Raw genomic sequence first — 27,682 nt, forward strand, 5'->3', positions numbered from 1 at the left:
CCGCCAACCTCTCGCGGGGAGGTCCCGGGACCAGGTGAGCCGCAGCGCGCCTGCGCCGCGCCTCCAGGTCGGCCGCGGCCTCCATCCGGGTACTCGGCGGCCCGGCCGGGCGGGGGGGGGGGGGGGGTTTCATTGTGCGTGCAGCTGCCGCGCTCAGTCGCTCTAAAATGGCCGCCGCCGCCCCGTCTCCCGCCGCCGCGGGGACTCCCGCGGCACCCGCCGCGCCGGCGGCGGTGGCGCTGCCCCCCACCGAGAGCAAGAAGATCACCGACCTGCGGGTCATCGACCTCAAGTCGGAACTGAAGCGGCGCAACCTGGACATCACCGGGGTGAAGACCGTGCTCATCTCCCGGCTCAAGCAGGTGAGGGGCCGGCACAGGCCGCGGGGGCCGGCTCGGACCTGCCCGACCCGACCCGGCCCGACCCGACCCGTCGAGGGGCCCGGTCCGCCGCCGCTGGCCGCCCGGCTCCGGGGGGCGGGGCCCTCGCGGCCCCGCCGGCTGCCCCCGGTGTGGGGGGCGGGACCGGGACCGGGACCGGGACCTCTCCCCGCGCCGCCGCTGGTGTCGGCGGAGGGGCGAGGGTCTGCCGTGACCGGGCAGAGCCGGCGGCGGCGCGTGGCCCCGGCAGGCCGGCACGCCCCTCTCGGGCACCGGGCTGTGGGGCGGCGGCCGGGCCGGGCCGGGCTCGGTGTCCCAGCTGGCGGAGCCCGGGCCGGCCGGCGGAGCTTGCCCTGCGGCCTTGCGGCCCTCCTGCCGCCCCGGGCGCTGGAGCTGGTCGGGCGGTCGCCGGGGTGAGCCCCGGGGCCGGTTGTCGCTGTAGGGTTGCTGTGCTTCCCTGCCTCCTTTTCTGTGCTGCCCTTAATGTCATCCTGGACGTCGTAGTGGCCTGCTAGTGTTATGTTTCCAGTGAGAAATGTGCTGATCCTTGATAAGCTGTACTTTAAAAACGTCATTTTAACAGCTTAAAATCTTGACATTGTCATTAGCATTCACCCCATCTCCTTCAGCTGTAAGTGAAAGGTTCAACCCAAAGTGTTTTATAAAATATTTTTGAGATGGACAAAAACGATTGTTTGGCTCACTGACTTCTACTGATGTCAAATTGTCTAGCTTCCCACTGAAATCTGCTAAAAATTGTATTTTTTTGTCTCATTTAGGCTATTGAAGAGGAAGGAGGCGATCCAGATAATATTGAAATAACTGTTTCAGCTGACACACCCACCAAGAAACCAACTAAAAGCAAAGGTTAAGATCTCTTCATATACATTACGTTCTTAAGCAGTTTTTGTTGCATATATCACCTCAAAGAAGGAGCATGGAACTGTGGCCTGTAGTTAGGATACAGTTGTGACTTTACTGTTTATGACTCGTGTCATGTAAGACATCTTTTGCCTTACTCATCTGTTTTCAGTCAATGTATATAGGCAATGTATAGGGATGCTGGATATATATGGAAAATGGGTGGGTTAAGACATGTGTTATGAAGTAGTGGCTGTACTGCCTGCAGATCCTGGAGACTTGTGCTGCGTGTGCTGAGACCGTGTTAGATGATCTGTGAGATTTTTGGAATATGCTGTGTTAACAGAGATCCTGAACATGGAGTGTTACAGGTGGAAAGTGGGTATAGGAACTGCTGTGCGGCTCTGGTGCCAGGGATGGGTATCTCTGCGTTGTCCAAGAGTATCTGTGCAACAGCAAGGGGAGAACTAAGAGGTTCTTTAGCCGTGAGAAGGTGCTGGATTTAGGCTAGTAATGAGTGTACGGTGATCATAGAATGGTTTGGGTTGGAAGGGACCTTAAAGATCATCTAGTTCCAACCCCCTGCCATGGGCAGGGACACCTTCCACTAGACCAGGTTGCTCAAAGCCCCATCCAACTTGGCCTTGAACACTTCCAGGGATGGGGCATCTGCAACCTCTCTGGGCAACCTGTTCCCGTGCCTCACCACCCTTGCAGTAATACTATGTGGTAGGGGGTCACTGCCTGAAGAGGACTGTATTGTGTGGGTTTACTAGCATACTTTTTAGTGAAGACAGGACTTACAAATATGGATTTCCTGAATGGGCTCTGAAGGCTTACTGTGAAATGCCTAATTAAGAGATTTTAGTTTTTCTGTTGTGAAAAATAATTATTTAGATTCTATACCAATCTGTTTGGCAGTGATTGTGTTGGCTCTGTTTTCTTTTGCATAAGTATTTAAATATTGTTTTGTAAGTTTGGGTTCTGGGAGATTTTTGTTTGGATTTTTGTTTTCTGTTGTTCTGGGAGCATCCATAATCAAGTTATACTGGGAAAGGAAATGTCTGTTTTATGCATAGCATTCTTCACTGAACGCACATGCTAAGAATGTTCATACATGTGCTATAGATACCTGTTTTGGAAATGCTCAATCTTATACCACTGTCACTTGTCTTAGGCTGAGGTTTGTGGCGGAAGTGATTATTCATGCTTTTGTCTGGTGCTGCAAATGGGGAATTTAATAATAAAATCTATCTGCTTAGAAAGTTTGAATAACTTATCTGTGCTTTTGACAGTAGAAAAGTGAAAGGAAATAACCTGTTTCACAATGTGGTTTCATTTTCTTCCGTGATATTACTTTATTCCCTACTCTGAAAAGGTAACTGACGCTTAAGAAAACTACATGGAAGCTAAATAAGGAAACACTTCCATGATTTTTCATGTAGAGATCTAAATGGCTACTTGTTCTCTGCAAGCAACACTTCTTATCTGCTGCTTTTCATCCTCCTGTTCTCCAAACTAATGTCATGATGTGCATAATGTTCTTGAACCAGCTTCTTGTTTAGTTATACTGTTTTGCTTCTGCAAAAGTACTTTGCCTGCTAGTGATGCTGCTGCCTGAGGGAGGGCTTCAGTAGCTGTTCCCTGCCACCTCTTCTGTGGAATTGAATTGTAAGGCATGACATATACTTTCTTGCTAAATCTCAAAGTAAAATACAATCTTCATGAAGTTGTTACCTGCTCACTTTGCAAGTGCAAGAGTTTTTCCTCATTACTTTTTGGATTACAAAAGTCCTATGAGCAAATTTTGCGCCAAAAGCATGAGAGGTTCATGCTGTATTAATCTTAAAGTGTGGAACAAGAAAAACTCACTAATTTGTCTAGGGAAAATCTTTTTTGATCTTACTGGTTTACTTCTAATTGTAAGAAAGAATATATTCTTTGTTTTAACTATTCCTTGTCTGTGTTAACTGCTGATTCTGATGTCATCTCCCTCTCTGGTGCTTTCTGCTGAAATATGTTACTAGTAACCAGAAAGTGTCCCTCAAAACTTGGAAATCTAGGGCTTCAAAAATCCTTTCCCTAATGTGTCATTGGTAACTTTCAAAGGCATGGGAGGGATGCGTGCCCATCAACTGAATTCAGTAGGACTGAATTTTCATTTAAAACTACCTAACTTGATCCTCCTTGTGCTTGTACATGCTCTTCACTATGAGCAGTGTTGCATCCTTTACTGATTTTGCCAACAGATTGCTCTAGGCCTTTTGCTAATGCATGCTTTCCCCCTGCCCCACAGCTTCAGACTAATACTAATGAGTCTTTAATTATTTTACTGCTGTCCAGTGATAAAATTAACGGCACTAGTCCTATGGTATTTTTTTCCCCATGATATTCTTGCTGTACAAAGGAGGGTAGGAATATTAGATACTCATTTACAAAGAAAATACAGCCTTAGAAAAGGCCAGGGAGTGGGAGTAATGGATAAACCTCCTCACAGCAGCCAGAGAGGTGAATGGGAGGGAGGAAGGAGATTTCCCTTCCGAAAAATCATGAACAATGTCAGATGGCTACCATTTCTAGATCTGAGTGTCTTTTGTAGCCAGTTTTATTGCAACTCTCAAGGTCTGTGGAAATGTCTAATTCCCTAGCACTGTCTTTTAGAAAACATTGATCTGCAGTATTGATGCAGGCTGAATTAGAGGGGGAATAGTGGGGGGGGGGGGGGTGGTGATATATTTGTTTTCCTTCTTGTTGCTTTTTTTGTGTGTATGTTGACAAAAATGGAGAAGAATAGGAATGAGCCTAAGAATGGGATTTGCTTTCATAAAACAGAATTTCGTGATGGCCTGATAAATTGATTTATCAACCGAGTATATACTGCAGATTTTTGTTGGACTGTGACAAGCTTTTGACAATGATGATACAAAGCCAACTTGCTATGAGGTAGGAAGAAAATCTGTAAAACACCATGACTAGAAGAATAAGGTCTTGACTAAAGTGTTTGAATGTAGACCTTATTTCTCTCAAAACAAACAGCAGCTCGCCAGTGTCCCTTACCAAGTTCTGCAGGATAAGCTATTGTATGAAAAAGGAGTCGTATTTAAAATAGGGCATTTACTGACTTGCCCAAAACTGAGATGACATAGAGGGAGCCATGTGGATCTTCATTGGGAAAGTATATAATTGGAGAATTTTGCATCATTACTTGAAGAATGCTTGTGGATGGATGCTGTAATCCAACAAGAATCCTTGATCAATCCTGTATGCAAAGTTGGTCAAAATCTAACACTTTTTCCAGAAGCTAATTTCATATTCAGGATAAAGAAGAACTGCAGAACAGCCAATCAGAACAGTTATGCAGGTGAGATCAGCTGGTTTTGCCAATTAAAGTTTGAAAGCTTAAAGATGGAACAAATACCAAGTACTCCATCTTTAATTGCTTCAGCTGTGCCTCTCCACCCTCGAATTTAGTAGCTATGGACAAATTTCTCTTTTTGTAAAAAGGTTACAGTTTTTAGAAAAAGCTGTTCTTTTCAAGCCTGAACATTCTGCTGCTTATTCTGGTATCTAGAGGAAGTTACTTTACTGCTAGCATGAAATATTTTTCAAATGTTTCTGACGTGAACGTTCCTTTGAAGTATCTGTAGTAAAGAATATTGTAGCATATTGATACATCATAACTTGGTGATTGAAAGTTACTTTTCTGTCAAGTTTTGGAATTAGTGTGGATGAAGAACAGATTTTAGGCTAATCAATTTTAACCTCAGAGTATTAATGTGAGCAAAGACATTTATTTGCTGCTCTTCAGGTTTCTGCAGCCAGTTAGACACCTATTACTTCGTGTCTTAAGTACCCCTCTAGTTTCCGACTGAATTTCCAATTTGACAATACTGTTTCTGAGATCAGATGCTGACAGCTGACAGTGGCTGGCTTATACTATTGCCCAAATAATTTTGACTTCTTTATTAAAACTGTTTAGTTACTTAAACAAACAACAAAATAAAGTTGTATACTGTTGGCCTTCAAAAGAAGAGTGGAGTCGGGGAAATAATTTGTCATGATGTCATCTGTTCTTCAGGAATATTAAAATAACTATTTTAACAAACTGTCAGTTCATTATTTCTTCTTCTGAGTTGTTAACATGTGTTACTATAGTTCTGTGATTTGATTTCTGAAACACTCTGCTGTGCGGCAAGCTTGTCCAGAGGTAGATCAGTTTTCCTGCCCAATGAATCATTGCTGGAGAAAGATAGGGATTCTCAACTGCACTGAAAATAGGTGTCTTATGGCCATGTTACATACATGACATGATCTGCAGGGTACTAGTATAAATGCCTTGATTTTAATCTTGAGTAACCTGAGTTTTCAATTTTTTCTAAATGATTTTTTTTTCAGAATAAATTTTCTAAATTAATCTTCTTCCTGATCTTTGTTGACCTGCTTTTTAAAATTCTTTTATTTTTCAAGGCAAGCAGGTAGCTACTTTGTTGCTGCTTCTCAGTGGCTGGTTCTGTTGATCTGCTTTGCAGTTGCTGAATAAAATAGTAAGGATTGAAAAGTGACTTCTCCAAATGTTCTTGGGGGGGGGGGGGTGCCCTTGCACACAGTGTTGTTGCACTGCTAGTTCGGCCTCTTAATGTTACAAGGCATGTCTGTCTTAATTGACTCATAAAGTAGGTTTGCTAATTTATTATTATTCCTAGGTATGTGACCAGTGGTGTTCAATCACTCTATATATCCCTGCAAACTTTTAAGTATTTCTGTCAAGATTAAACCAACTGTTGATACCCTACTCTTTCTCAAGTGTTTTATTCAAGACAGAGTACATTATAAGGAATTGAATACATTCCGTCTTTTGAGGAAAGATGTATGTAAATTATTTGTAAAGAGAGCATTCCTTTTAAACTAGACTTTCTTCTTGCATGTTAATGAGTAGATGATGTGTAGAAAAGAATTTTTCTCTGGCAGGAGGGAATTATTAAGCTAAAATACCTGAAGTCAGTATTGATGATAGAAATTTAAGATATTGTAAGTTGTAATCGACACTTGAAAAATAACGTGCAGACTGAACCTTAGAATCACTTTGCATAGGTGGTTCCAATATTGGAAAATTGCTTTCATTGTTTAAGTTATGATATATCATGCCTTATTGAAGTGAGATATAAATGATGTACAACAAACTGTAGGTAAGGCTTCCATGTGCCCTCAGATAGGAAGAAGTAATCTTGCCAAATACTTCCTATGTAATTTCATTAAGGTGGGGGTGAGTGGTGTCTCTAATGAGCTGCACTAGAAAGAGTTATGAATGTTTAATCATATGATTACAAATGATGGCAAATCTTACGAGCAAGTCAGTGATTCTCTAGAGAGTATTTGACTGTGCGAAGTACATCCTTTCTAAAAACCATAAATGACTAAAAGCAGTATCCTGCAGACACTGTTGAAGACTTAAATATTCTTGTTATCCTATGATACCATTTAAGAATACAGAAATGTAACAGGATCATTTACTTTTGTTAATATTGTGGCAAATGATACTACTTGAATCGCAGCAGACCTCTTAACTAAATAACACTATAACGAGTTTATTCCATTGTAAACATATTCTTTCCCCTTCTTCCTTTTTGCCTCCTATCCCATGTTTTTGATGAATCTTTGGCATCAGGTATGACAGAACCCTGTTGGGTGTTTCAGCAGGAATAACAGAAGAAATACAAACACTAATTCTTCCAGAATTTTATGATGAGTGTGTCACTCTATTTCTGCATGAGATGCAGATGTCTAGTTTGTTTAAGACTTGTCCAAATACACTCTTCTATAATTCTTATACACTCAGCTTGAATTTCTCATGTAGAGGACCTTGAATAGGTAGAGCAAGCTTATGCTACTGTAAGGCTCGTAAATGAGATGAAAGCTAAACCTGCATAATGTTAAACCAACATTTGAAAGATCTTCTAAATCTTCTGCTTGCTTCTAAGGAGACTATTCATTCTATATGTAAACAGTCTGTTGCAATTTTATGGTGTGTAGCAATTGCTATTGCCAGAAAAGGGATTGAGCATGGCTTGTAAAGGAGTGCCATCATTCCAAGGTAAATTAGTACTTGTGGTGTTAGGCACCCAGATTTGTGGTGAGTGCTGCTTACACCACTGACATTTTCAATAGCCACAGAAAAACCTGTGCAGAAAATTTATCATGTGTTGACAACTTGTGTGACTTGAGACTTGCTATGCCTGTTGTCTGCAGAAGGTCCAGCTGTTCTGACTGTGATTGTTAACATACCTTTTAATCCCAGTTATTTTCCTCAAAGTGATACTGGTCTTGAATAAGTTAACAGAAACAGTCAGTTTCTGAAAGGTGTTTGTTGCAATCTGATTAGTTGTGTGAAATTATGAGCCAAGTGTGCCTTGCAGCAGTCCATTGTGAATAAGTATCAGTGTGGAAAACTTTTGAATTTTTGTGGACGCTGGCTTTTTGACAAGTTACTGTACCAATGTCTGAAAACTATCTGTATCAGAACCTTGAAGTGCCACTTTTGAGCAATGTGACTCTAGCCAGATCAAAGTAACCCAAAACACAGAACTGAGAGGGAAAGCAAACTTCCTACCACTTTCTGACTTGAAGCTGAAAAGTGAAGGTCATCGTTGAGGTTTTCTTACACCTTGGAATACATCTGGTACTCCGAGTAAATGGGTCTTACTGTAAAGACAGGCAGATTAAAGAAAGGCTAATGAAAACATATATTCCTGTCTGGCTTAATCTAGCAGCAAACAAAAGATATGGACAACTTCATTACTGAAAGGTATAACTTCCTCTTGATAAGAACATGCCAATAAAATATAGTTTTCTAGTTGGTATTGCAGAATGATGGGACTAACTTGAGGTAGCTTTGTCAATTTTTTTTTTTTTTTCTATTCCCTATAAAGTCTGAGTTCTAGTTCATCTGCCAGATTTCCTCAGGCAAAATGAGTGAATTTAAATAGCTATATGCTAGATAGTTGCTAAATGTGTCTAGCATCTGCTGTGTGTGTTTGCCTGTCTCTATATATGCCTGGCTGGATATGGGATGTGGGAAAAATTGGTCTTTCAGGTTTAACAAACTAAAGAACTGAAATGTGAGAGGGGTAAAACGGAAAACAGTTAAATGTGTGTAGAAATCCTTGCTGTTTCTCACTGCTTTTTATTTATATTGAAGATATCTGTGGCTGTAGATTCTATCACAGAATGCTAAAATAGTAATACAAAATTTGGGTTAGTTTTGCTTTCAGGTATCAGCTGTGATGCGTATCAAAAACTGTCCTTTCCAGTGTAAGTGCACTGCTCTTTCTGAGGAAAGCTAGCTTCCTTAAGTATACCATGCTGCTGGCTTTTTGCACCAAAATCTCACAAATCTATTGCATTACCAATATAAAACAGAAATGTTTTGTTTGTTTTAAATGAAGTAAAATCAGCAGCAAGGTCTCTGTGTATTTAGATCTGAATGTTTAGATCTCATGTTTTGCAATTGTAGAAATAATTTCTGCCATGTGTCTTTTCCTGGAGACTAATGTGCGTCTGAACTCAAAACAACAATATGCTGTATATAGGAGTACTGTCAAGAGTTCCACCTTTCAGTGGAATGAGTAAAAACAACTGGAATCTAAGTAAAATCAAAACAGTAGTCTCTCTTCTTGGCCTGTAGTTGAGCAGTTTCCAGATTTGAAATGCAATTTAAGAACTGTGTTTTAAAAACTGTGGAAATTAATTGTTGACCAAAATTGACTATTCCAGGTAGCAGAAATGTCCATACTGTATCAAACTTTGGCTTATGTTTGTCTTTTCTATTCCTTTTGAGTATCTATAGAACTGATTTAGCAATTCATTAGAGGATGCAGGGATGAGGGAAGATGTGATGTCAAAAAATAAAGCATTAAGTGCTGATCATGACTGCCATCTCGCTTGCATCTTGAATTGACACTGTTTCAGTAGAAGGTAGTAAAGCCGCTTCCTAACAGAACTGCTTCTGTACCTTGAGCTACTGAAAACCATTGCATAGGCTAATCTTTGATAGAAGGAACCAGGGAGACAGAATGCTCTACAAAGTGTGCATTTGTGTGGAGATATTTATATCTAGTGTTCTTTAGTCTTGTTTTTGCAGAAGATTAAGGAAATGCAATGGGTTCCAAAGGGAACTGTGTCTAGTCATCTCCACAGCGGCATCTCTATTAGAGAAAAGTGTGTGTGTGCTGGAAGAACAGAATTCTTCAATGGAACATGCCCTTAGTGCAGTAAAGAATATGTAGAAAACCCCAGTGCTTCACCTGACTCAGTTCTTCTGTTCATTGTTCCCTCTAGTGATGAAAAGCACTGAGAAAGGTGGCTTGGAGAGGCTTGCAATTGCCATACTTGTGGATACTCAAAAACACAGATAGATAAAAGCCTGAGCAATCCAACCACACTTGGAACTTAGTTCTACTTTCAGCAGGTTGGGTGGACTAGATGACCTTTAGAGGTCCCTAAATTGCTCTGTGATGTTAATTATCCTATTAAGCAAGCCTTTCCAAAGTCTTAAGTCATAATGTCTAGTTGACTCCAGTAATTCTAGAAGCATACAGTTTAATGTTCTCCTGAATTCCATTATCACTCAAAGTAGGATTGGTATTAAAATCACTAACTTGGATGTAACTGCTTGTTTATGCAATAGCATTATTGTTCATGCTCACTCGGCGGACGTTTTTTCTCCTCACCTTAAAAATACTCAATTTTGGGAGAGTTATATTATAGTGAACAGTTAGATAAACCAGAGCATATCAAGAATAAAAAACTAAGGCCCAACACATAGTCAGTATTGAAAGAAAGTCTGCTCTACGTAGCAGCTCTAGTCATTAGCATATCCTATCATTTCAGGTAAAAAGCAGGAAGCTGATGAATTAGCTGGTGATGCATCAGTTGAAGATGATTCCTTTGTCAAGGTAATAAAAGTATGTAAATTTTTTCCCAGTTTGTATTTAAGTTTAATGTTTGGCTTTATTTACCAAAAAAAGTTCCATTTTCTATGCGCTAATTTATGTGGAAATTTGGAGCATTGTTTTTACTGTGTTCACAGCTGTGATGCCTAAGGGTGTGAAGGTGTGGGGTTTTTTAAATATGCTATGAATTTTTATTATGCATGTGATATAGTATTTTGCAGAAACAGTGATTCTAGCAGTGAATTTTTCAGAATATAGCTAATACCCTTAGTTATGCCAAATATTTGTTGTTCACACCAAAAGGAAAGTGAATTGGAGACTCAAGATGCAAGTGATCAAGATGGAAATGATGAATTAAAGGACTTCAGAGAATCTGTTGAAGATGAGAACTTGAATTCTAAAGAACTACCATCTGCAGAAAAGAAAAGATACCATGACCTGGAGCCAGCAGAGACAACAGAAGATGCAGAAAAGGATTCTGAAAGTCAGGTACTTTGTTGTATTCTACATGCATTTTTACCAGCAAAATGTACGGGTTTTGTGTGTGTTTGTATTACTAGGAAGTCAGAACTAGTTTTTCAGTTTCTTGCTTATCTTTAAAAAGATAATTTGGTACTTTTTTCTTTCTGTTCTCCTTGACCTGTGTTTGAATAGTCCTGAAACAAATGTGGCATTGATTGCTAAAATTCTACCAAATCCATACAGAGTTCCTAAGAGGTCCTTTTCCCTGGTACTAGTAGCAACATACATAATCTGAACACTGAACTGAAAGATGCAAGTCATGAGAACTGCCCATTGATGTTGACCTTATTGAGTGTGTATCTACGTAACTAAAATGTTTTCTGAGTTAACTGAATCTCTTGACTCTCCGAATGTTTTAAGTGTCTTACAAATAGTTTGCTGAGCAAGTCCCTTTTATGTTCTTATAGGAAAATGAAGGTCAAGACATAGAAGACTACACTTTCCCAACTGTCCATGTAAGTTCCAAATCAGTTCTGTTAAGCAGATCTTCATGTCTATTTAGTTGGAAAAGATCACTTTAGACTGGCTTTTTGTTCCAGCATGCATCTTAGAGTCAGATGGTGTAATACAGTAAAGGTAAACTGTATGGGAAGCTTTCATTCATATTTTTTTTATAATGCAGATAATTGTTATTTCCAAATAAGATGTCCTATTTAAGTGCAAATTCCTGTCTACAATTTGGGAGTATTCATAGACTTGCATAGACCTAGCAAGCACTATGTTTCAAATTCTTTTAAAAACACTTCAGAGGGCTATGCCAAATGCTAACATAGTATATACAGCCTATACAGGAGTTTAAAACTCCTGTTTTAATGTAGATATTTGCTTTTGGAGAGTGTTTGGGGGTGGGGGGGTGGTTTGGGGTTGGGTTTTGTTGTTGTTAATACTGACATCTGTAACATCTTTAAGTTCAGAAATTAATTCTGAGTTACATGGAATAGATGTCTGAAAAGGGACATCTCATATAGCATGTCTTGCTCAGTGAGGCTGATGATAAATAAGTAAATACCTATTAAAATCACGGTTTCATATTTAAGTACTTAGTGGAGGAAGTCTGCCTAGTTTCTGACTTCTGTCCTAAGCTTTTAAAGCTAATGATGGATTGCTTGCATTTCATTGAAGGTAGTAATCAGCAGTGTGACATCCATTCTGAAGGCTTTAGCAAGACATGGGACAGTTTAGAAATGTCCTGTTGAGTTAAGGCGGGTGGGGGCAGGAAATAAAATAGCTGTGTGTTCCAACCAATTGCGAACTGCAAGCATTACAGATAGATAGATACCAGTGAAGTTTTGTACAAATCTTCAGTGATTTGATAAGGGAGATGCACAGGCTTGATTTCTAGATCATATTTTCTTTGGAAAGAGTTTTCAGTTCACTAACTTGCCTTCATACAATAGAAATTCTGTGGAAAATATGAGCTGTTCTGCTTAGTTTTAAAGTAGGAGACATTTAGTCTTGACTTCCTTTTCTTGCAGGATGGTGAAGATGAAGAAAATGAGAAAGGTATGTTTAAAGTTTAGTAGAGTTCAGAGGTCTTTAGTCTGGTAGAGCAGGCAGCTTTCTCCTGTTATATTCAATCTCTTTACTAATACTAGGCTTGTCTCCAGTACTAAGTATCAGTTGTCTCCTTATTGAGCTCAGCACCTGGAATCATTGCAGTTAGTGGGTTTAATTCACTCCTAAGAGTTATTTTACTCTTAAGAGTTGATTGCAGTACTTATCAGTTACTGTGGTGGATGTATAATATAGTTGTAATACTATGATTCTTAATGAAAAAAAACATAGTATTGAAGGACTCTGATTTTAATATACGGTAAGTCTTGATGCAGAAGCTTCCAACTTGCACTGCAGTAACTGATGTTTAATTGAGTGAAACAATACACCCTTACACTGAACTTGAGCACCCAACAAATGTATGGACCATCATATGCTTGACTTACTGTCACTTAGAAATATCAGTTGTATATAGGATGGTAAAACAAGTGTTTGGAAACCTGTGGAGTGGCTACCTTTTTTTAAGCTGTGCTCATTAGTGAAACTATAGAAGGAATGTAATGCATTTAGGCAAACAGACTTCCTGGACAGAAGTCTTAAGGATTCTATGTATTGTGGACTAGAAAGGACATGGAACACCATCACTTTACACAAGATGGAATAAACACATTAGTGAAGTTACAGGATAAAACTACAGACTCCATGTGTACGAGGGACCCCATGGCTGAAGTGTCTCATCTGTGCAAATCCAAGAATACGGCTGGAGATGCCTATGTGGGACTGAGATGGAAAATCTGTCCAGTGGATGAAGACTGAGAACCATTTGTCTACGAACTCTGGATTAAAGCTCACTCCTCCACGTTCTGCAGCAGCCTTGTACAGCTAACTTGACTGCCAAACAACTGCCTAGAAAGGAAAAGCAGAAGACAACACCAGCGTGGAAGACTGGCTGAAATTCTCCAAGACTGTAATTCTTTCGGATTTGGGAAGGTTAGAAGTCCTAGAACCAGGAAGATTCAAAGACAGATTAAATCAAACTGTGAGCGTCCAAAGCAACTATTTTCTTCTGGAACGCTAAATCCTAAACTGGAAAATGGATAATTCTTATGAAGAACGGGTATCTCCAGGATGGAACCATATTCTCCCTCCTAATGTTTTGGTATTTGTCTCTAGAAAATGTGTTTTGCCATGAAGAATAAGTAATCCTGGGTAAAGGATTTATATTTGTGTTAATACACCTTGTGTTTTTTTTCTAACGATCCATCAGTGCTAATAACTGGCTTTGTATTTTCTAGGTCCTATTCTAGCTTATGCATATGAAATTGTTTAAACTTCTTGTTTTGCCATATTTATTCCTGTTAAATCCTCTTAGATAAAGCAGGTTCTGGTGATGGTACACAAGAAGTATCTAAACCTCTTCCTTCAGAAGAAAGCCTAGCTGAGGCTGATCACACGGCTCACGAAGAGATGGAAGCTAACACCTCTGTGAAAGAAGCTGAGGATGATAACATATCGGTTACAATCCAGGCTGAAGATGCCATCACTCTGGATTTTGATGGTGATGACCTCCTAGAAACAGGTAAAAATGTGAAAATTACAGATTCTGAAGCAAGTAAGCCAAAGGATGGGCAGGATACCATTTCACAGAGCCTGGAGAAGGAAAGCAAGGACTATGAGATGACAGAGAACCATAAAGATGGTAAGAAGGAAGACTGCGTGAAGGGTGATCCCGTCAAGAAGGAAGCCAGAGAAAGTTCAAAGAAAGCAGAATCTGGAGACAAAGAAAAGGATACTTTGAAGAAAGGTCCCTCGTCTACTGGGGCCTCTGGTCAAGCAAAGAGGTTTGTTTTTCTATGTCAGTTCTTTACGATACTGAGTACCAGCATTCAATAAGATCACTCTACATTAAGGGGGTAGCAGCAAGAATCTTATAATTAGTATCCTATGCTTCTGCCTATAGATTTTTTTGACCGCCATAAGTTACTTTTTAAAATTCAAGATCTTCGTATAGACACTATGTCCTACTGATTGCATTGTCGAATTGTCAGCATTTATTTATTTTTTTCAAATTGACGATTTTTTTAAATGTCCTTGTGATGATGGTAATGAACAGCTATCAGTTCTAAGAACACAAAATGAAGTCAAGTCCCCGTCCTGAAATCTGGAGAAGATTGCCATATATCCACTGAATAGAGTTGTCAGAAAATCTAGATCTTCAGGCATCTTGGGGAAAAATCAGTGCAAGAATCCATAAGGGAATCATTTGTTCAAATATACAGTCTAGCCCTTTTTTATTTTTATTTTTTGAAATGTTAACTTGTCTATTAGTATTAGTAGTATAAAATACAACACTTATCAAATTCTGTATTTTCAATTTTCTTCTGATTTTTAATTTGCTTCTCTAGCTCTACTAAGGAATCTAAAGAAAGCAAGACAACATCAAAGGATGATAAAGGTAACTATTACAAATTAGGGTAGTATTGTCTTGAACTAAATGCTTTCCTGTTTGAGAAATTGCTTGCCACGTTCTAAAATGGCTTATATAATTGAACTTGTCCATCTGTAGTAAATTATGCTAGAAGTACAGTAGTTGTTAGCTATATGTATGTGTCTGTATATTTTTTTCTCCTTATGCTAGATTCCTCGTAAGATCAAAAATAAAAACTCAATGAAAATCTCCTATTTCATAATATTTTGGGGAGCAAATTCCACTTAACGTTTCCCAAGTCTTTGTTTTGATGACAAGGTGTAATTTTCAGATAAGCCTGCTGTAGCTTACAACGGTTTGGATTGATGTTATACGCAGAACAAGTGAAAAATAATTGCAAGTACTTAAACGTAACACCAATGAATTTTTTTGTCTTGTTTTTAATTCTAGCTCATTTTTAAATAAAGTGAACTCTCAACCAAGTATAAGAGCTGAGATGCCAGCTAGCAAAATGGCACTTGTGGCTGTTCAGTGCATTAAAGTTGGACCTGTTTGTCTACCTTGGAGTTTCCATCTGTTACCATAAACCCCTGTATTATGCTTACAAATTCAAAGAGCGGAGCTCAAGAGCACATTAATATCACCAGTTATACTGATGGTTCATTATTGAACAAATGCATTTGTATAAGCTCATGTGTCTCCCTATTTTACCTACTAGCTCTCTGCCAAAAACCTTTGTCACAAATCTCTTCCATATCACTAATGGATGAATGGAACTTTACCTGATAAATGAATTTTTGAGAAGAAATTTTTGTGACAGACATAATTCAGTTTTCTGTAGATGCATGTCTTTTCATGGGAGTTATATGCTTACAATGAAATTAAATGAAGATACAACAAATCTGCTTTCATGTAGCATATATAACTGTAATAGTAACTATCATGAGGCTGTCTTAAAATACATAGCCAAAGCCAGTATAGTGGCTCTTTAATGATATTCTAACTGTATCACAGTTTATTAAGATATCTAGGATTATCAAGATAATCTTGGTTTGACAATAACTGAGGTTTGTTGCCTTTTGCCCTGGGTTCATCTTGATGCGTTGAAGAAGGAAGACTAACCTTTTTCCTCAACGTGGTTAAATTACCTTTTAAAACTGCATACCACCAGATTTTCCAACTGTTCAGCTGGAGATCCAGTTCTGGTCTTGCCTGTATGACTGGCTACGTTTTAACATACTCAAAAGTAGTTCATACATTTAGCAGCAAACAACAACAACAAGCTGACCTAAATAATATAAGACTAAAAGATACTGGGAATAAGATTACATGAATCTCTGCAGTTCTTAGTTCTATGTTGTTGCAAAAATGGCTAATATATGGGGGGGACGGGGAGGTGTTGGTGTTTAAAGCACATAATGTTCCTCCAGCTTTTCTTCAGTACTTTCCTTAGTATGCGGGAAATCATTTTGGTGGGTTGCATCCAGTTCTACATCCAGCAGTAGTTTTAAAAAGCTGCTTTGGATGCAGGGCAGATACTTCAAGAAGTTGTGGAAATTAACCATGTTATTCTGGAGGCTAGGATTAACTAAGTCTCCCCTATTTACCTTTCTGCCATCTCTTTGTTAATGTGAGTAAAGATGTACTGATGAAGAACAAATGTTGGGTGCTAAAAAAAATTTTCTTGGATGGAAGTTATTGATAAGAACCAGAAGTTGAAGCTAAATGTACATACCCAAATGAGGGGTAAAGCATGCCTTTAACAAAGAATTGTATGGTTTTTCTAGCTCTGTCATCTGGGTATGAGTTAGCCAAGCTGTTGGTTTCAATACATGGCTAAATGAATGAAATCTTATGGCATATATTTTTTTTATATAGAAGTCTTTTCAAGAAAGGTAACCGGATAAACAGTTACTTAAAGGTAACAGGCTAAGTTTCTCTTTTCAGCAAGAGTTTAGTTCAATATTCATGGTATCTTTGTCTCCTTAATTTTTTGGCTGTTTTGTAAAACTTGTTTCAGGAAGTGCAAGCAGTGTTAGTGGTAGCAGTGGAAGTTCAACTAGAAACCTGTGGGTTAGCGGACTCTCTTCCAACACAAAAGCTGCTGACTTGAAAAATCTCTTTGGCAAATATGGAAAGGTATTTCATGGGTGTGATACCATGTGTGTTGTGTGTGTCTCCCCCCCTCCTCTATTCAGTTACAGAAATTGAGTAATACTTGATTTAAGTAAAAGTCTGAGATTAAATGTCTGACCAGTGTTATCTAAAAAAAACCCAGTACTTTCAGCATGTAAAGTAAGAGTGCGTGCATACAGGAAGAACCATATGTTAATTTTCTAAGAATTTTTTTTTCCTATTGAGGTAAGATAGAGGCAATAGATATGTTACAAATATGACTGGTCAGGACTGGGTTGAAAAAGTTTTATTTAAAATTAAATAATGTTCTCTTGCAGCAACTGTATTTAACCGTGAGTGTAAGATAATGTGCTAACCAGTAAAATTGTAATACAAACAGTCTTCATAGAACATGCTGCTTTGGGAGACTTGTTTTTAAAATGTGTTCTGAGGGCTTATGAATGGGGAAAAATAGGTAAAAAAAAAGTGACAGTTAATGTCTGTTCTTTCGGGGACTCTTTTAATGACTTAATGAATTTTTTTACAGGCTGCTTAAACTAAGTCTGTTTTCCTGGATTTTGGTTTAATTTAACATACAAATTCCATAGAACAATGCAGAATCCATATAAGCTAAGCAGTCTTCTGAAAAGTTTTTGTTGCAGTTGTTCTCATTTTCTCAAAGGTGTTGCTGATAACTATGTGAATTCATAGTGTTTGTATAAGCCTGTGCAGTTATGAAATTATTGCATCTTGGGAACTAGTTAGAACCTTAGCACTGTGAATATCGAGTATGTGTACTGATTATTGGATATCTGATTTTTCTTATGAATTTAGTAGGTGATTTTATTTAATGCCTTCACAAGTATTGAAACCTGAGAGTATATTTTGTTAAAACTTCCAATTCTTTGGCTGTGTTTGCTGTAAAGATGCTTGGTACCTGTATTTACTTAGCTTCCCAGTTTTAAATTAATAGGGAAATATGTGATTTTTAAATGACTCTACCATTACAGGCTGCTAGAAAGATAAAATTGTTGCATTAGAGCATGACTATATCAAGAAGACTGGACCTAGTAGTCATAGGAATTTTAGCAAGGAGCAGGAACACAAAGCTTAATGCTTTCTCAAGAAGCAGGTGTCAGAGAGCTGGTTGCTAAAATTGCTTAACTGACACATTGGCTCCCTTATTAAGTTACCACATAATACTGCGTATACCTTCCTGCCATTAATTGGCAGCTGCTGACTTTTTTGTGGGGGTTCATCTGTCAGAGATGAACTGTCAAATTCAGATCAGTGGTGTTTCTGTGAACGAGTTTTGACAGTAGCTGTCAAAAGAATCATTTAGATAATGTGTCTGGTCAAAACAGGATATAAGCATTAATATGGCTTGATGTGAAAGTTGGGATAAAGTTCTCAAAGCTGCAGCTTCCTGTGGAATTAGATGCTTTTTGAAAACTTGGAATGTCAGTCTTTCTAGTGGGGTGGGGTTTTTGTTTGTTTGTTTGGGGTTTTATATACTAGGGTAAAAATATTATTGGAATACCATTGCTTCCTTACTAGAAATGTCTCTCTCAAAACTTAAATTTTACCTCTTTATGTAGGTACTTGGTGCAAAGGTGGTCACAAATGCACGAAGCCCAGGGGCAAAATGTTACGGCATAGTAACTATGTCTTCTAGTACAGAAGTGGCTAGGTGTATTGCACATCTTCATCGAACAGAGCTGCATGGACAACAAATTTCTGTTGAGAAAGTAGGTTTAATAAAATGAAAATTTTTCCCAAAATAGACCATCTTATGCAAGAATCTGTATTAACCCATTTGCTTTTGGAAAAAAATATAGGTGAAAGGCGATCCTTCCAAAAAGGAGTTGAAGAAGGAAAGTGATGAGAAATCTGGTTCAGGTAGAAGCGTGGGAGATAAAAAGACTGCATCAAGTGATAAAGCCAGCAAGTAAGAAATTTCACATGTCTTCTGAAGTCGTGAAAATCCTTTAAGTTGAATTTTCCTCATTGCATTTATGTGTTTCTTTCCTAACAAGAACTCCATCAACCAAAAAAGAAGAAAAGAAATCTGAGAAATCTGAAAAAAAAGAAAGTAAAGAAGCCAAGAAAACAGAAGGTAAAGATGAGAAGAGTGATAATGGAGCAAGTGGCCCTAATCAAGAATCCACTAAAAAAACTGAAGAAAAGAAAAGAATAAGTATGCAATATAGCCATGTTTCCTCCTGTTGAATCTGTGTGTCTGACTTGTTTTGGGGGCATGTTCTTGCTCTTACTGGAAACCAGACAATTAAACATCTGTTCTTTTTTTAGACTCCAGTAACATATATTACTTTAGAGCTGATGTAAAAGCTTCCATATTTTATATTACTACTTAATTACAGAGACGTGCTGGTATGCTTCTACCAGTAACAGTTCTATTTAGAGATTTAGAAATATCACTAAGGAAAATCTGTAATAGGCAAATAGGGATGTGTGTGTGTGTTTTAAACCTTTTTTCTTTTTTTTTTTTTCTTTTTTTTTTTTCTCCCCCCTTCACTAGGTGGTAAAAGCCCAGGTCAAGTTGTAGTTTTAGACCAAACAAAAGGAGATCAAGGCCACACTAGGACAGTTAGAAGGGGAAGGTTTGATAAAGTAAGTATCTATAGATTTGATGTAATCCTTACCTGGTTTGATACTACCTTACAGTTGATATTTTCACTGAAGAGTCAATAAACTATCACAAACTGTTAAGCTTAGATAGAAGCTTTGTATGCTTTGGGATAGCTAAGTAGTTAATTATACTTGAACATAGCATCCAGAAATCTCCCTAAATGAATGAGACTTCTGAAATAACCATTGTAATCTCTATCTATAGCCACAGATATTGAGGAACAAAGAGCGTATTATTCAAGATAAAGTGAAATTCAGGGAATACAGGGGTAGAAAGGATATCTTGCCTTTTGAAAAGATGAAGGAACAGAGATTGCGAGAACACATGGTTCGATTGGAAAGAATACGACGAGCTGTTGAACTCCGAAGGTAGTAATTCAACTTTTTGATAAAGGCTATTTTATACATTAATTGATCAGATACTGTATTTAGAAATCTAATCAGAATGCATTCTGTCAAGCCTTTTACTCAGATGTTAAAGTCTGGGACTCTACCTAACAGTATCTTTATATGAATTAAAAGACTCCAAAATTTTTGTTTGATCTTTTAATAGCCATATATGTACACACTTAGCGTAGTGTTTGTTATGGGGGGGGTTGTATCTCATAAGTGTTACTGCATGCCAGTTCTCTTTTTGAAAAGATGAGAAGTTGGCTACGAGATGCGGCCAAAAATAGTGTTTGGGGTTGGTTGGTTGGTTCGTTTTTAAACGGGGAACTGTTGTATATCTAAATGACAAATCAAGCATAATACAATCTTGTCCCTTTAAATAAAAGGTCTAAATGGCTACACTATTCTATTCTACTCTTTTCATATGGCCAAAAGTTTGCAAAGGATAGTTAAATGACTTGTTTTGTTAGCTGGATTTCCCTAAACAAAGGAATTCCCAGGAAGCGTAAAGCTTAAAGGAGAAAATGCCTTTCCTGCTACTATAGGGGATGGGAAGAAGAAAGCAAAATGAAGCTGTTGACAAGTATACCTAACCTATGCAAGTCGGAATGATCATGTTATTCTGTCTTATTTTTGGACAAAAACCAATAAGTAAATGTTTTGTTAGCTTGAAGAGGCCAAGAGCTAAAATAGCATTTATTTTTAAGATCCAAATCATATTCTTTGTTGTTATTGTCTGCCAGATGACAACATAGAAATATGAGTACAGCATAAAATACGTCAAGACTGATGATTCTTGATATAACTTTTCCTAGTATCTGTTGTCTGCTTAAATGGTGTAGAGTATGCTAAAACCAGTTTGGCTACTTGGGGCTAAAAGTATAGACTTCTGATACCAAGACTTCTGTCAAGAGCTTACTCTCAAATAGTTTGTTTTTAATGTCTGTGCCTAAGGTGATGTTAGTTTTGGATGAGAAAATTTTTCAGATCAGTTTCTGCTACCTCTTTTTTTTTTTTTTTTTTTTTTTTTCCCCTTTAGGCGAAGAGAAATTGCTGAGAGGGAGCGTCGTGAGAGAGAACGCATACGAATAATGCATGAACGAGAAGAATGCTTGCAGAGAGAAAGGGAACGATTAGAAATTGAAAGGCAAAAACTAGAGAGGGAAAGAATGGAACGGGAGCGTTTGGAAAGAGAACGTGTTCGTATTGAACAGGTATGCACATTTATATTTTGGACTGTAGTGCAATATCATTTTGGAGTATAACCCAGTTTGCACTTAAGGTGAATTTTTCTCTTTGCCCACCCAGCCCATAAAAGAACCAACCAAACATTACATAATCCACAATGTACAACAACAGTAATCTTTTATCTTGTTTGCTTGACCTGTGAGTAATTTGACGGCAAATTGTTGCTGCTGGTTTATGCGGTGGCTATATGTTTCTGTCTCTAAAACTGAAGTACAGCAGATCATATTGCCCATACTAGCCTTCCATTATTTTACTAGGTTTTTTCCTAGATAATGTCACTGCAAACTTAGTGAGATGTGTTTCTGGGTAGCAAATACAGCAGCAATACAAGAAATTACCCGAAGATATTTCTAACAGGCAATAGCTTCTCCAGATCTGTTGTCTACTTTTTTTTTAGACAAGTATTCCTTATACTCTTTAATCTGAGCTGCTATCCAAGGATTAATTACATCAGATAGCCTTTAATAGAAAACGATCAAGTATTAATTCCGTATACTTGCTAACTCTTCTATAGGTATCTCTAATCAAGAGCTATTTTATTTGTTGTGTTTATTCACCCTTCCCTTTCGTGGTAGGAACGTCGAAAAGAAGCAGAGCGTATTGCTCGTGAAAGGGAGGAACTTCGTCGACAACAGCAGCAACTTCGTTATGAACAGGAAAAGAGGAATTCTTTGAAACGTCCACGTGATGTAGATCACAGGTAATCTAATTCTCAAACCGTTGTTTTACAGCACTTAGTAAAAAGAAACAGCTACCAGCCCTGTGTCAGACTTGAAAATGCATTTGTACCTTAAGTCTTCACAGAAGAACTGGATTTCTGGTATTTGTTTTTGACATCAGTTTATGCCCAGTGTGTGAAACACACCTTATGTGTAGGAGAGAGTTTTGAAATAAGAGAAGCATCCCCTGAATTAATTCTTACTGTATGAAAAGAGCGTAACACAATTCAGTGCATTTGCTGAGAAAAGTTGTTCTTCTGCCTCAATGGTTGAAATTTCAAGCTTCTACTTTGTTAAGAATTCACATTTCTGGTAAATCGATGGTTCAGTAAGTCAATGTGATTGCTTTTAATTTTTCCTGAAGCTGATGACATCTGTTATTTGCTGTTTGAGCCACATGAATTGACCTGGCTTTGATCCTTATTTGATTATAAGAATAGGACTGAGACCTTAGCCATAAAATTGACATATCAGTAGTACAATGGAAGGTAAATGTAAGTTGTCATGGTAGATACAGTAGCAGAACACTAATATTTCTTCACCAGAGGAATAAAGACAGCTTCATTTTTCAAGGGTACTGATGATACACTTCCGTATCTCATATTCTTATCATAGAGACTGTACCTGAATGTTTCTAGTAAGCAAGGCTGTGATGTTTCCTACAGTATTCTTTCCTGAAAAAGCTGTTCTGATTTGTGGGTGGTTGTTTTGGGGGTGGGTTTTTTTTGTTGTGGTTTTTTTTTTTTCCCCTAGAGGGCAATTTTTTTTTTCCTAGAAGGCTACTTTCAAGGCAAAATCTTGCTACAGTGTTGTTTTTGTTGGGGTTTTGTTTTTTCTTTTAAACTGCCCAACATGGTATACTATTGCTTAGATTTTTATTACCTATTTTATTGCTATTTTATTTCTTTAATTTGCACTTCTGTCGTGGTTTAACCCCAGCCAGCAACTAAGCACCACGCAGCCGCTCACTCACTCCCCCCCATCCAGTGGGATGGGGGAGAAAATCGGGAAAAAGAAGTAAAACTCCTGGGTTGAGATAAGAACGGTTTAATAGAACAGAAAAGAAGAAACTAATAATGATAACACTAATAAAATGACAACAGTAGTAATAGAAGGATTGGAATGTACAAATGATGCACAGGGCAATTGCTCACCACCCGTCGACCGACACCCAGCTAGTCCCCGAGCGGCAATTCCCCATCCCCACTTTCCAGTTCCTATACTAGATGGGATGTCCCATGGTATGGAATACCCTGTTGGCCACTTTGGGTCAGGTGTCCTGGCTGTGTCCTGTGACAACTTCTTGTGCCCCTCCAGCTTTCTCGCTGGCTGGGCATGAGAAGCTGAAAAATCCTTGACTATAGTCTAAACATTACTTAGCAACAACTGAAAACATCAGTGTTATCAACATTCTTCTCATAGTGAACTCAAAACATAGCACTGTACCAGCTACTAGGAAGACAGTTAACTCTATCCCAGCTGAAACCAGGACAACTTCAAACAGAGGGGCGTCTTAGGGTTCTTTTCCTTAAATTATTTTGTTCACTACTATTTAAAGAGTCTACCTTTTGTTAGTGGCTTTCCAAAGGTTAAATGAGCGTCTTTAAAACAGACAACTGACTCATTTCTCAGTATATTAGGCCTTGATTTGGATACATGTAACTGAGGGTTCATTTGCTTTGCTTAAAGGAGAGATGATCCTTACTGGAATGAGAATAAGAAGATGGCTCTTGATACAGATGCACGTTTTAGTCACGGTTCAGATTACAGTCGCCAGCAGAACAGGTTTAATGATTTTGATCACAGAGAACGAGGACGATATCCAGAAGGTTCTTCTGTTCCATCATCTTCTTTTGATAGGTAAGTTTAGGTAATAGGGCAGGTATTTGCTTGCTAACACCTCTGTGTATTTCACTCTTAACTGTTCAAAATTTAAAATGGTACTAAAGGCTTTATACAGTTTTGATGCAGAATTGCAGTGGTGTCCTAAAATATCTTGTATCTTCAGGGCCGGCCATTTATATCATGGAATCTAGTCAGCTTTTCTCTGAGGACTTTAGATTAGCTGCCTGGTGTTCTTTTTTGGGTGAAGTTTCAACAGAATTTTTGCGATTATTCCTCTTTCACATCTAGTCATAAGTGGGTTCCGATGGATTAGATCTGTCCTACTTGGTAACTTACCTCCTTAAGAAGCAAGGCTAAAAGCAATGGATTTAATGAGAGTTGAGAGCATTACTTGCACGAGTCGTATTTATGAGGATCCATGCAACTGTGCAGTAAGTGCTGGTTCCAGACTCAACTTCATGTTTCCATTAAATATCTCTAATAACCAGTTATAAAGACCACATAATTGTAGCTTCTGGACTTCTGCTTTTATGCTGCAATGGATTAGAATTATATTTTCTAGCCAACTTGAGAAATCTAGCATGCCGTCTGCTTCATACTAGGCAAAAAGGAGGCCCTACAATTGCTTAAATTCAGCTGACCAAAATGAGAACAGATAAATGCATAAAGAAATGTTAAACTGGCTGCAAGAACTTCAGCTCAAAATGACAATTGTAGAAATAAATATAATTTGGGGTGGGAAGGATCTTTGAGTTATATACCACATAGATAGTAATAAACATGTAACATAAAGATGAATACTATTTTTGTATACTCATGCATGTGCTTACATGTGCAGAGAAATGGGAAAATGGGAGACAACTAAATTACTTTTTCCTACTTTATCAACTTAGGCGAGAACGTTTTGTAAATCAAGGTGAAGCAAAAAAGACTCGCCCAACAGCACGAAGGGAAGAGCCAGGGTTTGAGAGATATCCTAAGAACTTCAGTGAGTCCAGAAGAAATGAACCACCACAGCCAAGAAGTGAACTTCGAGATACAGACAGACGAGAAGTGCGAGGAGACAGAGATGAAAGAAGAACAGTGATAATTCATGACAGACCTGAAATACCACATGGTCGACATCCAAGAGAGACTGGTTCAAATCCACCTAGACAAACAAATTGGAAGAGTGAGGGAAGCATAAACACAGACAAACGGGACGGCAGGTAAATATGCTGGGTAACCAACAAACTAGTGAAGGTACTGATTCTTGCAGAATTTATCCATAGTAGCAATTCCTCAAGAACTGATGTGTAAAGACAGAACAGACCACTTCCTAAAGAATGGCAAAGTCATTTCCCAAAAGCATTAGAAAAAAATTTGTGTGTAGGTTGTCACATATGCTAAACCTCATCTGTAAAGTTGATGCTGACTCCCAGCAGTCTATTCTTAATCGTGTGTAGCAACATACAGTAAGGAGGCTTTTGTGCAAGAATGCGGATGTAAACCAATAACCTGTAAGCTTTAATTATTTAGAGAGCTACATAGATCTAAAAGAATATTTCTCAGAAGCTAACTGCAAGTTGCTAGGAACCTGAGAAACAAAACGGAATCTTCAAAGTCTACATGTGCTATGATTTGATACCAATTCTGTTATACTGAAAGCAAAATTTTGATAAAAGCAATTTTTACAGAGGTGAGAGGCCAGATCGATCAGGAAGAGAAGTGTCTGGACATGTGAGAGGTGCACCTCCTGGTAGCCGTAGCAGTGCTTCTGGGTATGGAAGCAGGGAAGGAGAACGAGGCGTGATGGGAGAAAGAGGTGGAGGACAAGTGAGTCATCTTCTTGTGTTTGTGTGCATGAGAGACTGGAAAAGGCAAAATCACGCTGGAAAAATGACCATATAGCATGATATAAATCATTAGCAAGCATCCTGGGTATTTTCAAGTTAGGTTTTTTTAAGGTTCTTTTTTGTTGAGTTTTTTAATAAGCCTAGAAATTGCAGAAAACATACCCAATTTTTTTTTATGATTAGCATCTTTCAGGTAGATCAGAACAATGCCTGAATGAGTTGCTGATTGGACTTTTAAGAATTTGTTGTCATCCTATGTTTTCAGGGTTTTAACCTTACACTGCCTGCTACTTTCAGTGCAGTTTATCATTGTAATTGTTAACTGCAATGTCCTACTGAGAGAAAAACCAGTAAGATTTGTCCTTAAAGTCTACAGACTAAATTGCTCCATGCTACTAGATCCTCAAGCATTTTTAAAAAATAGTCTTTCTCTTTCTGTAGCCATATGGAACATGCTTGTCTGATTATATGAGATCAGGGCATAACTGGGAGTAAAGTACGAGCTCATGGAACTTCACTCCCTGCATACCCACACTGTCATTATTGCAAATTAGTGTCTTTTTGTTATTTAGAGTTATTTTTAACAGGACCCATATAAGCATGGGTTAGCTGCCTGTGGACTGAAATCTTACAAGATGCTTGACTTTTCTATATTTATATATATATATAAGCTGTAAGCTTAACTTTCTTGAAAAGCTCTTTTCCTGTTGATAACGAAATATGCCTTTCATTCTGAAAATGACTATCACTTTCTTACTAGCACTATAATGAGGACAGACATGTTGTTGAACGCCATAGTCGTGAAACTGGACCAAGAAAAGAATGGCATGGACCTAGTTCTCAAGGAAGTGGGTATCATGACACAAGGAGAATGGGAGATGGCCGTGGAGGAGGTGGCATGATGTCTCCACATACAAGGTACCAAAACTACTCCTTCCTCTCTGTTCCCTACTGACCTCTTAAAGCTTTGGTTATGATTAGGCAGTACAGTAGTCTCAGTGCAAGCAGCATTACTTTCTGTGGATGGTTTGCTGCTGCACAAAATACAAACCCATGTTTCCATGCCAGCACATGGCTCCACAATGGTCGTATTGCTAGTGGCAGTATTGTTGGGCTGCACAGAAGCAAGTGACTTCTTGCAAAGTCTCTTGTGTCTTTTGAGACTTCAGGTTTAACAGTTGAGTGCTATAAGTTGTAACAGTGTTCTTACCTGTACACCAAGAGTTTAGAACCTTATCATAACTTAACACTTTTTTAAAACCTTTGTTTCCAGTAACTCTTCACCAATTAATAGAGTTGTACAGATCACAGGCAATTCCATGCAGAGGGGAAGTGGCTCAGGATTTAAGCCATTTAAAGGTGGACCTCCACGAAGATTCTAAGACCTACAGCTGCTTGGTTTCAAGATAACTTATTGAAATCTCTTGTAAACTTTCTCTGATTAAAAACAGGAAATCTTGTCTGGAAGTCCTGGTTAAATTTTTTTAATTTAACATGATTACTTTCCTCTCAATTTTGGAGGCGTTTTAATAGTTACGTTGTAATTTTGGATAGTTTTTGTGTATCTTTGATAAGCATTTTCCCTGAGGCACTAGAGCTGTGTAAAAACAAATTGGAACCAAAATATTTGTTAATCCTGTATAAAAGAATAGTTTGCAGCTGTGTGCTAGTAGTTTGATTTACCAACATTAGCTCTGTGGTGTCATGCTTTAAAGTTAGCTACTTATCACAACATACACAACTATAACCTCCATTTTGAAGGTTGTCCAGGCTATTATCTCTGCTTTCTAATTTGTAGAGAAATAAGATTTTTCTTTCATTACTGGGTATTATGTAACCTATTTTTGCAGAAGGTACTGTTACATTGAGTGCATTTATGTGTATTCTTGCAAATGTATTCTTTTGAAATAAACCTTCATATTCTGTATAGCTTCTAGTAAGTCTTTGAAACAAGTCTTTGGGGAAGAGAGAATTAAACAGACATGTTGGTATAGCAAATCAAAACATGGGTGCCATTAGCTTCCAACTAAGACTTCTTTGTCTCCTTCGCTGTTACTGAATATAAAGTGTAGAAGCAAATTTGATAGCACAAGAAAGCTTAGGCCTCCCATGAGTGCTCCTTTATTTTTTGGTAGTAAAGAAATAATTTTACAGTTTGCCAGAGCTTTGCTAAGCAAAGAGCAGAACTTTGATACAACTGTTTTTTTTAAACCAGACTACCACAAATGAACTTTGCATACAGTGGTTG

The 27,682-nt window shown here is 38.3% G+C and overlaps 1 protein-coding gene across 3 annotated transcripts; it reads left to right on the top strand.

Annotated features, from left to right (window-relative positions):
• Positions 1-119: 119 nt before the first annotated feature.
• SLTM (SAFB like transcription modulator) lies at positions 120-27,361 on the top strand. Of its 3 annotated transcripts, none has more exons than XM_069798105.1 (21): positions 120-362; positions 1,160-1,247; positions 10,128-10,201; positions 10,493-10,678; positions 11,119-11,166; positions 12,187-12,214; positions 13,578-14,046; positions 14,611-14,660; positions 16,654-16,772; positions 18,347-18,496; positions 18,587-18,696; positions 18,785-18,864; positions 19,288-19,379; positions 19,603-19,766; positions 20,827-21,001; positions 21,611-21,735; positions 23,444-23,614; positions 24,493-24,807; positions 25,276-25,414; positions 26,195-26,352; positions 26,708-27,361. In XM_069798105.1, the coding sequence occupies exons 1-21, from the start codon at positions 168-170 to the stop codon at positions 26,814-26,816; spliced, it is 3,045 nt and encodes a 1,014-aa protein (XP_069654206.1). In that variant the 5' UTR covers positions 120-167; the 3' UTR covers positions 26,817-27,361. The 3 variants fall into 3 exon arrangements, with proteins under 3 accessions (XP_069654206.1, XP_069654204.1, XP_069654205.1); XM_069798103.1 differs by having other exon boundaries at positions 122-362; positions 18,785-18,945; XM_069798104.1 differs by having other exon boundaries at positions 122-362; positions 10,128-10,192; positions 18,785-18,945.
• The last annotated feature ends 321 nt before the right edge of the window (positions 27,362-27,682 follow it).

Source organism: Haliaeetus albicilla, chromosome 12 (assembly GCF_947461875.1).
Source record: "Haliaeetus albicilla chromosome 12, bHalAlb1.1, whole genome shotgun sequence".
Classification (NCBI taxonomy): domain Eukaryota; kingdom Metazoa; phylum Chordata; class Aves; order Accipitriformes; family Accipitridae; genus Haliaeetus; species Haliaeetus albicilla.

Excerpts from the sequence above, each read along its gene's own strand:
- SLTM (XM_069798103.1), top strand. The coding sequence starts at position 168 with ATGGCCGCCGCCGCCCCGTCTCCCGCCGCCGCGGGGACTCCCGCGGCA. Across the intron at positions 14,661-16,653 it reads AACATCAAAGGATGATAAAG|GAAGTGCAAGCAGTGTTAGT; the intron begins GTAACTATTACA and ends AACTTGTTTCAG. Across the intron at positions 18,697-18,784 it reads TCAAGTGATAAAGCCAGCAA|AACTCCATCAACCAAAAAAG; the intron begins GTAAGAAATTTC and ends TTTCCTAACAAG.